The 13,165-nt window shown below is 37.8% G+C and overlaps 1 protein-coding gene across 2 annotated transcripts in view; it reads left to right on the top strand.

Annotated features, from left to right (window-relative positions):
• The window catches only part of P4HA1 (prolyl 4-hydroxylase subunit alpha 1), a 99,763-nt gene that overhangs the window by 38,547 nt on the left and 48,051 nt on the right, over positions 1-13,165 (top strand). For both annotated transcript variants that reach the window (XM_064269708.1, XM_064269709.1), the window contains exons 6-7: positions 9,411-9,650; positions 12,646-12,842. In XM_064269708.1, the coding sequence (XP_064125778.1) occupies positions 9,411-9,650; positions 12,646-12,842 (437 nt within the window). The remainder of the gene's footprint in view (positions 1-9,410; positions 9,651-12,645; positions 12,843-13,165) is intronic.

The following is a 13,165-nucleotide window of genomic DNA, read 5'->3' as shown; positions in this document are numbered from 1 at the left end:
TATAGGCGACTAAAGGGAGCAAACAAACAATGAGTGGAGGTAGGTATTCGATTGAAACGCTTGGTTGTAACGAGCCATGTGACCTTCCGGTGCAGGCATCTCCAGACTCTGCTTGATACTGGAATCTAACAGGTCACATCCTCAGACTAGGAAATACATGTACTGTGAATGTCAGACCATCACTAGTAAAATGTTACCCGTGACTTTACTTCATCTTGATTCATTGCTCACAAATTCCTTTTCTGCCAACATTTTTTAAAGAACATGTGTTAACACCATTGAATAGGTTATAGCCAAGCCTGGCCCTGGCCAGCTGCACGCAATCAAAATTTGTAAAGAAAATACAGTTGTGTTCCTTTCTCCATCACTTGTCAGATAAGTAGTGTTTATTTTATTATCTAATTTTATTTTTTCACATACTAATCATTTTATTTTAATTTTATTAGCTTCAAAGAAGGAACTATTTGATTTTCTTTATGAGGCATAAAAAGAGCCCTGGAGGATATGACTTTCTCTTTTTTGTTGTTATTTTAAAAACTTTTTATAATGGAAAATAACAAACAAACATGGAAAATATGAGCCTCCATATATCCATTACCAGCTTCAAAAGTTTTTAACATTTTGCCAATTTTGTTTTATCTGTATCCTCCATCCTCTCCTTTTTGTTGTTTTTACTGGAGCATGTTAAAAGCAAATCCCCAGTCATGTCATTTTATCCATAAACAATTCAATATGCACATTTAACTGATGGAGTCTTTTTTTTTTTTTTTAGTAACATAACCACTTTCTATTATCCTACCTAATAAAATTGACAGTGTTGTGTTTACTCATGGAGTTGTCCCTTGTCTCATGGTGACTCCACACACAACAGTTTGAAACACCACCTGGTCCTGTGCCATTCCCATGGTCTTTTGCGGATTGGACTACTGTGATCCATAGGGTTTTCACTGGCTGATTTTTGGTAGTAGATTGCCAGGCCGTTCTTCCTAGTCCATCTTAGTCTGGAGGTACCACTGAAACCTATTCAGCATCAGAGTAACATGCAGACCTCCACTGACAGATGGGTGGTGGCCGTGCATGAGGCACATCGGCTGGGGATAGAACCTGGGTCTTTCTCATGGAAGGTGAGAATTCTACCAATGAATCACCAATTCCTCATTCAGAATACCCAGTCCCGATTCAGCTTCTCTGGTCATCTCAAAGATGTCTTTTTACATTTGTGTTTTTTGGTTATGTCTCTTAAATCTCTTATTCTTTTCTTCCCTTCTCTTTTTTTTTTTCATGCCATTTATTAGTTAGAAAAACCTGGTCATGAGTCCTATGAAATGTTCTACATTCTGGAGTTGGCTGATTGCTTCTTTGGGTGTTTTCTGACTTATTCCTTCAGCTCCTGTGTTTCCTGCAAAACTGGCATTAATTAGGTCATGAAGCTGGATTAGATTCAGATTTTTAAATTAACTCCATAGGTGGCGCTATGAACTTTCTGTTGAATTGCATGAAGAGGGCCTAACGTTTTGTCACACTTTTAATGTTGCTGATTGATTAGTGGTTTCAGGTGGTGAGAGCCTGAGCCCTTCATAGAAAGTTCTCACGAGCGCTGAAGGGTTTTGGCAGCCGTTGGTGATCATTTCCTAGAACCACTGTTTCATTAGGGGTTGGGAAATGGTGATTTTATTTGTTTCATCATTCTTTCTACATTTATTAGCTGGAATTCTATAAATAAGAACTTTCCTTCATCAATTCTTTGGCTACCCTGAACTGTAGTTTATACAAGAGAGGCAGGAAAAATGCTTCATTCTTTCATCAGTTTTTGGAACAATGAGTTGATGTCCTCACAGCTTTCAGTAGTGACCAGTGATTTTTATCTGAAGTATCATTATGAACTCATGGATTTTCATGTATTTTTTGTTTCAATTCATTATTTTGATGCCCAGTTTATCCTAAATTAGGCCTGTAAAAGCCTCTTCGTATTATTTGTCTTTTTGAAATGACCCTATTATTCCTTTATAGCAAAGAGTCTTCCTTGTTTTCGGCACGGTTTTTTTCGAGGCTTATCTTTTTTATCCCAGAGTAGGAACCAGGCATTTTTCAAATGAGCCTTGATTGCTTTTATCGGGGAATGGCATTTATAGACCAGAGTTTAAGCTCTAGGGATGCTTATTGCTATCGAGGTTGTCATTGGTTCTAGATCTTTTCGGTGGACAGAGATAGGAAATAATGTGAGTTCATATTATTAATTCTAGTTCAAATTTGAGATTACAGAGTTTATACTCACATCTTTTTTCTCTTGTGTTGAAAATCTTGGTTCCTAATGATAGTAACATAATTACTTCTTTGCATTATCCTCTAATATACCTAAAATGGAGCCCTGGTGGTACAGTGGTTAAGAGCTTGGTTGCTAACCAAAAAGGTCAGCAGTTCAGCTCCACCAGCTGCTCCTTGAAAACCCTATGGGTCAGTTCTTCTGTCCTATAGGGTCACTACGAGTTGGAATCGACTCAATGTAACAGATTTTGTTTTGGTTTTTGTACCTAAAAGAGTTTTAAAATAACCATAAAAAAACCCCAGTGCCATACTTATTAATAGTAGACTGCTCAGTACAGTTTATTCTTTCTTTGTATTTTTTGTCCTTAGAATATATCGCATTAGATATGACCAGCCATATATTGTTTTGAAGACATTTCAAGTAATTTATTTCTCTTTGTGGTTATGCCACCAAAGTGTTATACAGTTGAGTTCATTCATTTCAACACCCCCCCCAATTTTATGAATTATTCTTTTTATCCTTTTGATTTATTGTTTTTAACTGTGTGAAACCTGTATATGCTTTCAAAGTAGAAACTATATTCATAAGGTACATTCACAGAAGTCTCACTTTCATTCCTGTACCCTTCGCCCAGTTCTGTATGCAACCATTTTATTTTTCTATTTCCATCATTTCTTTTTGAAAATATAAGCAAGTATGTACGTGTTCCTATTTCCTCCCAACACATACACAAAGGTGTAGCATATTATTAAGTACTGTTTTATACTTTGATGTTGTAATTTACTGATATGTTGTAGATACCACTTTATATCCTATCTGAAAACCCTCATTTCATTTTGCAGCTGTGTGTTACTCTTTTGTAGTTAATTTAACCAGGTTCCTATTGGTGGACGTCTGGTTTGTTCGCAGTCTTTTGCTCATATAAAAATAATGATGCCAGTAACCTTGTGAATATGTTATTTTGTATTTTTGCTATTTATCTTTGAGATATTTTTCGAGAAGTAGTGCTGCTGGATTAAAGAGTAAACACATAGGTAATTTTGCAAGATAATTTCCCAGTTGCCATGTGTAGGGGTTGTATCATTTTGCATTCCCATCAGCAATGTATGAGAGTGACTGTTTTCCCACAGCCTTACCTAAAAAGGTTCAAACTTTGAGATTTTTGTCAACCTGATAGTTCACTTTTCTTTAATTTAGATTGGCTCAACTATGTACCAGTTTCTTTGCTTATCATTCTTTCTCGTACCTCAGACTTTCCTTTTTGAATTATTTTCCTCCTTCTGGAAACACATCCTTAAGAAGCCCTCATATGTACTTTGACTTGGGATTCTTTGTGATTCCTGAATCTGACGTATGTTTTAATTCTGGAAAATTCTCTACCATTACTTCTTTAAATAGTGCCTCTCCTACATTCTCTTTTTCTGGAACTCTTAAGTAGATATAATTAGGCCTTATTTTTCTCCTTGTCTTTTAAGTAGTCCTTACATTTATCTCTCCTCCCTGCTATATTCTGGGTAGTTTAACCAAGGGTAGTTTATTCAGCTCTCTCTTCTAGGTCTATTATTTTCTTCTTAGTTGTGCTAACCTGCTTTGAATCTATCCAGTGAGTTTTTCATCTCATTGATTATAGTTATCAATCCTGGAAGTTCAATTTTTTCTCCACTCAAATCTGCCTGGTTTCTTCTTAAGGTATCTTATATTTGTTGCTCGTGTTTTCTATTTATTTCATTAAACATTTGAGTCATAGTTATATTCTTAATCTAATAACTGTGATATCTGAAGAATTTGGGGAAGTCTTGATACAATTTTGACAGTTTCTGCTGATTTTATTCTTGCAGCTTCATTACAAAGCATCATGTGCTTTGTAGTTTTGGATTATGCGTACTTATTCAGCTGCTGTCATCTGCAGGAAAAGCCTTGGACAAGTGTATGTTTTTCCAGAGTATAAATGTTGCTTCTGCAAGGTGTCCTGTGGGATCACCAACCCAGGATTACTTCAAGTTAATTTCACGGCTTTAGGTTCCCAAACCATGAAGATAGCATAAATTTGAAATGAAAACCTTCCTGACAGAATGCCTGTGAAATTCTTAAGAAATTTTTTTCCCTGCCAAGACTGCAGACTGAGAAAAATAATTTTTTTTTTTTATTGCACAAGATTGTTTTTATTGGCATTGGGGATTTTTAATTTTAACGTTAATATCTTCATTCATGTATTCCAAAACTGACATTGTTTTATCCAGTACCTTGGCATTTTTTTTTTTTTTAATGTGCCTTAGGTAAAAATTTACAGCACAAATTAGTTTCTCATTCAAAAATTTATACACAAATTGTGACATTGGTTGCAATTCCCACAATGTGATAGCACTCTTCCTCTTTCCACCCCGGACTCCCCATGTCTCTTCATCTAGGCTTCCTGTCCCTTCCTGCCTTGTCTTGCTTTTGGGCAGGCGTTGCCCATTTGGTCTCGTATATTTGTTTGTTTTTATTGTGCTTTAGGTCATGAAAATTTACACTGCAAATTAGTTTCTCATTAAACAGTTAATACACAGATTGTTTTGTGTTTCCAACTCTGTGATATGTCAACAGTCTCCCCTTTTTGACCTCAGTTTCCCCATTTCCATTCATCCAGTTTCCCGTACCTTCCTGCCTTCTCTTCTTTGTCTTTAGGCTCTTGTACCCATTTAGTGTCGTCTACATGGTTGAACTGCATGTGTTATTGTCTGTTTTATAGGCCTGTCTAATCTTTGGCTGAAGGGTCAACCTCAGAAGTGACTTCAGTATTGAGTTAAAAGGGTGTCCGGGGGCCATACTCTTGGGGCTTTTCCAGTCTCTGTCAGACCAGTAAGACTGGTCGTTTTTTGTAAGTTTGAAGTTTGTTCTACATTTTTTAGAAAAATAAATTCTTGTATTGTTTCTCTTTGCCAGTAAAAGGTTTTTTCCTAATTGGTTTCTGCTTTATGTGGGATTCTGGATTCTGACTTGTCACTTTGCATGAGCCCCAGGCTTTATCTCCTATCTCCTGCCTCGTGGTTAAAACCAAGCCTCTAGGTTTCTGATTCTGGAGACGACTACCGGAGCAGACGCAGCTGTTTCCTAAGTTAAAGAAAAGCCAATTGCCGTTGAGTTGATTTTGAGCTGTGGTGACCCCGTGCGGGTCAGGTCAAAACTGTCCTCTCGGGTTTTCAGTGGCTGAGTTTTCAGAAGCGTGTTGCCAGGACTTTCTGTCGAGGCACCTCTGGGTGGACTTGAACTGCTGACCTTTTGCTTAGCAGCTGAGCATGTTAACCATTTGCACCACCTGGGGACTCAGTCATCCTCAAATTACCTCTTGGGTTTTCTAGTTCCTTTTTGGTTTGGTTCCGGGAGACTTGCTTAATTCTTAGGAACTTGGCTATAATTTAAGTACATAATTGTTACATTTTATCCAGCAAATCTGGGTGTTTTATATTAGAAGTTTTTGTTTGTTTTTCAGGCTATCTAGTCCAAAAATAATTTTTCGCTTACTTACTTAACATGGTATAAACCAAAAACAACATAAAATACCCAGGGCCTTAAAATCTCTAAGTGGCTTATCTGATTTGCTGTTTATAAAGATACAATGTTATATGGTTAATAGTTATGCTTTTAACATTTTTTTTTTCCCGTCTTTTACTTATTCTTATAAATGATAATTGTGGTATATTTGAAAAGGTGAAAGGCACAAAGAAATAGAAAACAATTTACTTGTAATCCTCCTCCCAAGGTAACAACTTATTGTTTTGACCTATTTCTGTCTAGATTTTTCTGGCTTTTCTATGTGGCATTTGAAATTATCTTTCCTAATGAAAAATTCAGAGGGAAAAAGGAAACCCAGGTAGTGTAGTGGTTGAGAGTTTGGCTGCTAACCAAAAGGTTGGCAGTTTGAATCCACCAGGTGCTTCTTAGAAACCCTATAGGGCAATTCTGGTCTGTCCTCCAGGGTTGCTATGATTTGGAATCGACTGGATAACAATGGGTTTGGGTTTTTTTTTAAAAAAACTATTTTTTATCCTGAGACCAGAAGAACTAGTTGGTGCCCGCCCACAATCGATGACTGCCCTGACAGGGAGCACAGCAGAGGACCCCTGAGGGAGCAGGAGATCAGTGGGATACAGACCCCAAATTCTCATAAAAAGACCAAACTTAATGGTCTGACTGAGACTAGAGGAATCCCGGCGGCCATGCTCCCCAGACCTTCTGTTGGCACAGGACAGGAACCATCCCCGAAGACAACTCATCAGACATGAAAGGGACTGGTCAGCGGGTGGGAGAGTGATGCTGATGAAGAGTGAGCTAATTATATCAGGTGGACACTTGAGATTGTGTTGGCAACTCTTGTCTGGAGAGGGGATGGGAGGATAGAGAGAGAGGGAAGCCGGCAAAATTGTCAAGAAAGGAGAGACTGAAAGGGCTGACTCAAGAGGGGGAGAGCAAGTGGGAGTAGGGAGTGAGATGTATGTTAGCTTATATGTGACAGATTGATTGGATTTGTAAACGTTCACTTGAAGCTTAATAAAAGTTATTAAAAAAAAAAAACTATTTTTTTAATGTCAACTTGGCTGCCTGCTCATTTCCTTGCTCTTATTATAGTTTTTAGGGGTAATATTTGGCTCAGCAACAATAATCTTTTATATAAGAATGTGTTTTTTCTGCCTCCCAGTACTAAATCTCAAGGAAATAGTTAAAAAATAATAGTATTAAGTAGTAAGGTATAATTGCTTAATTGCTGAACTTTTTAAAAGGAAAATTGTAGCTTACATTGTTGCCCTTTCTCCCTATTAAGTTTTACCATTTATTTAATATAATATTGGGGGCACAAACTTCTAGAGCCATGTTATGCAGATGCTGATTCCGGCTCTATCATTTATTACCCGTGCAACTGCGGGCCCTTCAGTTTCTCATCTGTGTTAGGATTGCTTTTTAAGAATAAATGGGTGACAGATGCCTGTCGTGCAGTAAGACCTCAGTAGATGTTGGCCATTATTTAAAAATATTTTTGTTTGTTTTATGTATTTTCTTCATGGTTTTATTTTCATATTTCTTCAAGAATTAATGAGGCTGAATATTTCCCCGTGTGTTTTGGTTTTCTGTTTATATTTTATCTCCTGTGAATTGTCAAATATCTCTTCCTCTTGCAACAGAAATTTCACTTCAGAGAGCAGTTGAAATACGACACCAAAAGCACAAGTGAGAAAGAGAAACTTAATAGGCTGCAGTTCATCAAAGTAAACCTTCTGGGCGTCAGAGTGCACCGTCAGGGAAGCCAGACGGTGACCTGGAGGACGGGAAAAAATGTTCGCAAGTCATAGATCTGATGAGGGGATCCAGAATGTATAAAGAATTTTTACAACTCAATAGTAAAAAGATAAAAAAAAAAAAAGACACCAAACCAGTCGCCTTGAGCCATTTCCGACTCATGGCAACGCCTGTGCTGCAGGGTAGAACTGTGCTCCAGAGGGTTTTGGAAGCAGATCGCCAGGCCTTTCTTCCGAGGGGCCTCTGAGTGGGTTTGAACCACCAGCCTTTCAGTCAGTAGTCAGGTGTGTAACTGTTGGCACCACCCAGGGGCTCTAGTAAAAAGAAAAATAACCGAATTCAAAAAGTGGGTAAAGGATTTTAATAAACATTTCTCCAAAGAAGTTATATAAATGGCCAATAAGCACATAAAAAGTTACTCAGCATCATTAGTCATTGTCGTTAGCTGCCCCCAGCTCACGGTGACCCCATGCTCAAAGGAGTGAAACGCTGCCCAGTCCTGTGCCACCCCCAGATCGGTTATGGATTGGACCATTGTGATCCATAGGGTTTTCACTGGCTGATATTTGGAAGTAGATTGCCAGGCCTTTCTTCCTGGTCCATCTTACGCTGGGAGCCCTGCTGCAACCTCTTCAGCATCAGAGCAACCTGCAAACCTCTGCTGACAGACGGGTGGTGGCTGCACATGAGGTGTGTTGGCTGGGAATCAAACCCGGGTCCTCCCTTATGGAAGGTGAGAATTCGGGAAATGTAAATCAAAACTACCATGAGATAACACTTCACCCCCATCTGAATGGCTGTAATTAAAAAAGACAGACGACAGCAAGTTTTGGCGAGAATGTGGAAAAATTGCATCCTCCGTGCACTGCTGGTGGGAATTTAAAATGGCATAGCCACTTTGGAAGATGGTTTGGTAGTTCCTCAAAATGTTAAGCATAAAGTTATCACATGACCCAAAATTCCACTTCTGTGTATGTACTCAAGAGAAGTGAAAACATATGTCCACGCAAAAACTTGTCCACGAAAATGTTCATAGTTACATTACTCATAACCATAAAACTGGAAACATCCCAAATGTCCATCAACTGATAAAATGTGATATATTCATACGATGGAACATTATTTGGCAATAAAAAGGATGCTACAACATGGATGAACCTTGAAAATGTTATGCTGAGTGAAAGAGGCTCGTCACAAAGACCACATATTGTGTGTCTCTGTCTTACAAAATGTTTACTATGAGCAAATCTATAGAGGAGAAAATAGGTTAGGACTGTGGCCCTGATGGGGAGGAAATGGGGAGTGGCCGCTAATGATTAGAGGATTTCTTTTGGAAGTGATGAAAACAAAATTATATTGTGGTTGCGCAATTCTCTAATACACTTAAAACTCTTGTATACTTCAAACAAGTAAACATACGGTGTGTATATCATTAATGTTGTTAAAAGAAAGAAAAAAACCAGTTGACAAGTTTGCCTCTCTTCCTGTGCATTCATCTCTTGCCCAGATTGTTGGTTAGAAATAAAATAAGTATATCTCAAATGATAATTGCTGCTGTGTTAGAAAATAACGTATTTAAACATAATTGATGTTTCATTCTGGTTTGACGGCTGATAATTTAAAAGTCTTGGGCTCTCTAGGTTGTACATCCCATATTACCAGTTGTGTGATTCTTGTAATATTACATTATCTTGTAGATTATTCCTTTATTTTTAAAATCAGGGTGATTGCTGGTTTTCCTTTTCCTTTTTCAGAGGATTTTTATGAAGCTCAAGTAAAAGTGATTTGCACTTTGAAAGCTGTATAGTCCTAAAAAAATATGGAGTGGTATTAAACTTCTTAAAGTTCTCTGTATTTCTTCTTTCCATAGGAGTGAAACACCAGTCTTTTCTAACAGCTGAGGACTGCTTTGAGCTGGGTAAAGTGGCCTATACAGAAGCAGATTATTACCACACTGAACTGTGGATGGAACAAGCACTGAAGCAGCTGGATGAAGGCGAGCTTTCTACTACAGATAAAGTCTCTGTTCTAGATTACTTGAGCTATGCTGTATACCAGCAGGGAGACCTGGATAAGGCACTTTTGCTCACAAAGAAGCTTCTTGAACTAGGTATGTTAAATGGTCCTGATTCAAGAGTAAAGATATATTGGGGTATGTGTGTGTGCAGTCTATTCTTGTTGTGATAGTTCTGTTCTATAAAAGGAGCCCTTGTGGCATAGTGATTAAGCAATCAGCTGCTCACCGAAAGTTGGTGGTTTGAACCCACCAGCTGCTCCGTGGGAGAAAGATGTGTCAGTCTGCTTCCAGAAAGATTTATAGCTTTGGAAACCCTATGGGGCAGTTCTACTCTGTCCTATAGGGTCACTATGAGTTGGAATCAACTCAGTGGCATTGAGTTTGGTTTGGCTTGGTATGTTGTGTAAAATCACCATGAACAAAAACAAATACTGAATTAACAAATACTGAACCATTACTCCTAGGGAAAATACCATATATTCACACAAATAACGCATGCCTTGTATGTTTGTTTGCCAACTATACTGCTCTATGCCAATTTTTTAAAACATGTTGCTATAAAAAAATTTGCATAGCACACTTAACGAAAATACCTCATGCGGGGAAGGCACAGTTTGCAAACAAATGAAGAAGGCGTATGTTATTTGCGTAAAAATGTGGTACAGGGATAGCTTCCTGTGAGCCTCTGGTCACAACATTTTCATCAGCTGACCAGTAAATAACCATGTTTTATGTATGTTTCTATTTAAAGATACTTTGTTTAATATATATTATTGCTTCATTGACATTGAACTCATGTCCAACAGCACTATAACTCATGCCCGATTGAAGCTTATGTAACTCAAGTTTTCTCTGTAAGGTGCATCATAACTTTCTTGTGCTCAGGAACGCTAGGCAGCACTTTAGCACTGGGCCTGAGGGCCATTTAAAACAGCAAAATCATCAACAAAAAGCACAAAAATGTGAATGTGGCACTAAATATAGGATGCTTGTTTAAGTGATTAAGTGCTATGGCTGCTAACCAAGAGGTCAGCAGTTCGAATCCACCAGGCACTCCTTGAAAACTCTGTGGGGCAGTTCTACTCTGTCCTGTAGGGTTGCTGTGAGTTGGAATTGACCTGGTGGCAGTGGGTTTGGTTTTTTAGGAGGTTTTAGTTTGCAGTATGAGAGCTGAAACAAGAAGGCAGAGCATCTCTTTTTTCAACCTCACCTAGGAATGTATGGGTTGAGAACTCAAATTTTTTGCTGCTCTGTGGGTGCACATGTCTGCAGGAGCACCAGGATTATTGATTTTGGGGTTACAAATAAATTTTAGTGAGGAAGTGCGTTTGCAAATGCTGAATTTAGGAACAATGAGGACTGGCTATACATACGGTCATATAGGAAACCATGGTGCCATAGTGGTTAAGAGCTATGGCTGCTAATCAAAAAGATTGGCAGTTTGAATCCACCAGGCGCTCCTTGGCAACTCTGTGGGGCAGTTCTGCTCTGCCCTATAGGGTCGCTATGAGTCGGAATCAACTCGATGGCAACAGGTGTGGTCATATAGCTTTGAGACATTTAATTTGTTAGTAGTCAAGAACCTTATTTTCAGACATACTTCATCCTTTCTGCATTTATCCTCAGAGTAAATGGCAATTGATTTTTCTCACTTGATAGAACTATAACAGTTTACAAAGACTGCCTGTGTTTCTCCATGGCATACTCTTCAGGAATTTCAAAATTGGACTATAATCTAGCTGACTCAATCAAAATGTTTATTTACATGTTTTCCATGTTAAATTGTAACCTGTTTCCTTGGAAGAATTTTTTGTTTGTTTGTTTATTGCATTTCATCTTCAAAAATAAAGTGATTTGAAATAAATGAATATCTTCTGAGAATTTTACTGCTAGTATTTCGAACAGAGATGTACTGTTTTTCCGAGTATGGCCCGGGGACCATATGCATCAGAATTACTTAAATATTTGATAAAAACAAAAAGTTCTTGGTTTCCATCCTAGATCTACGAAATCAGAATCTCTGAAGATGGAGTCTAGAATTAATACGCTAATAAATTCAGGTGGTCTTTGGCATATAACAAAGCTTTAAAACTTAAAAAATTAATTATTTTTATGAATAGGTAAATATGTGTATGTTAAAAGAGTCAAACAGTTTAAAAGCCATAAGCCAATCATCCAACGATACCCATAGACCCATAGTTTTTTTGGTTGTTGCTTATTTACAGATCTCCCACCCCTGTACTTATTTTTATAAAATTAGGTAAAAAAAAAAAAAAAAAGGTGCATACTGTATATTATAACATATATTGGGGGCAGTTTCCCAAGGATGAGAAACACTTTACAACTCTAGGCTACTGTTCCTAAACCCTTTCATTACTTTCACAGATGAAGTCTGTGCATACTATTCTGCTGTCTTTTTATGTGTGTGTATGTTTGGATTTTTTTCCCCCGGATGGGTGGAGTAACCCTCTTCTTCCCTTACTAAAAGTAGCTAAAAATGATGACTGGCAATTCTGAGGCAGTTAGTGGATTCTAGCTTTACTTGGAAATTACATCTTTAGTTTCCCTTTTTCTTCTCACTTAGAAGTTTGGGGCTGAAATCCACTCAGTCCTCAGAAGTAGACTGTGTTCTGCGTTTGTAATGTATTTGTGGTGAAGGTTGCTTTTGAACTATGTTTGCCCTGTGTTCCCCATGGTGACTACTTTTCAGTCTCAGAAAAATCTTTCCCATTGCTTAATAAGTAGGATGAGTAAGATTTTAAACTTCATCTGACATCCAATTGAATGTAGTTCCTTTGGCTCATTTAGTTAGTCCTCAAAGTAGAAACAATAATTACTACCTTGAAGTAAATGGCTCCATCCTTCTCCAGACTGTTTCTATGTACAGTAACTGTATGTCCTGATTTATTTGGGGTGGTACTTGTTTACACTTATCGTTCTGGTGTAATAATTTTTATTAGTGTCCCCTTTTACTCCCAAAAACATCTCGATTGGGAAGATAAGTTGTATGGTTCTCTATATTACTATATTCTGATGCTTGAACAACTGTAAACTAACCAGTGGACATGTTGCTTTTCTCTTCTAATAGATCCTGAACATCAGAGAGCTAATGGTAACTTAAAATATTTTGAGTATATAATGACTAAAGAAAAAGATTCCAATAAGTCTACTTCAGATGCCCCGTCTGATCAGAAAAGCACAGTGAAGAAGAAAGGGGTTGCCGCGGATTACCTGCCGGAGAGACAGAAGTACGAAATGCTGTGCCGTGGGGAGGGTATCAAAATGGTAAAGTGGAAAAGTCAATTGTGTGTGCGTGAGTGTGTGCGTGTGTGTGTATGTGTGTTTGTACACGATTCTAGAGAGAGTCAGAGTTCTTTTATATTCAAGCCTATGCGATGTAAACCCTAACGACTACATAAAGTATTGCAGCATGCCACATGCACTTCACTGTATCACACTTAATATACTCCACATTTAAAACAAAGCTTGTGAATTATATGCCACTAAATGCATTTTTGATAATGTTATCCTTTTTATAGATCAAAAGAAGATTATTTTCCAGGGTGAAGGATGAGTTTAAGGGAAGTGATAAATTTTTTTTCCTGTAT

This window comes from Loxodonta africana, chromosome 16, assembly GCF_030014295.1.
Source record: "Loxodonta africana isolate mLoxAfr1 chromosome 16, mLoxAfr1.hap2, whole genome shotgun sequence".
Classification (NCBI taxonomy): domain Eukaryota; kingdom Metazoa; phylum Chordata; class Mammalia; order Proboscidea; family Elephantidae; genus Loxodonta; species Loxodonta africana.
This window is presented reverse-complemented; position numbering and strand designations above follow the sequence as displayed.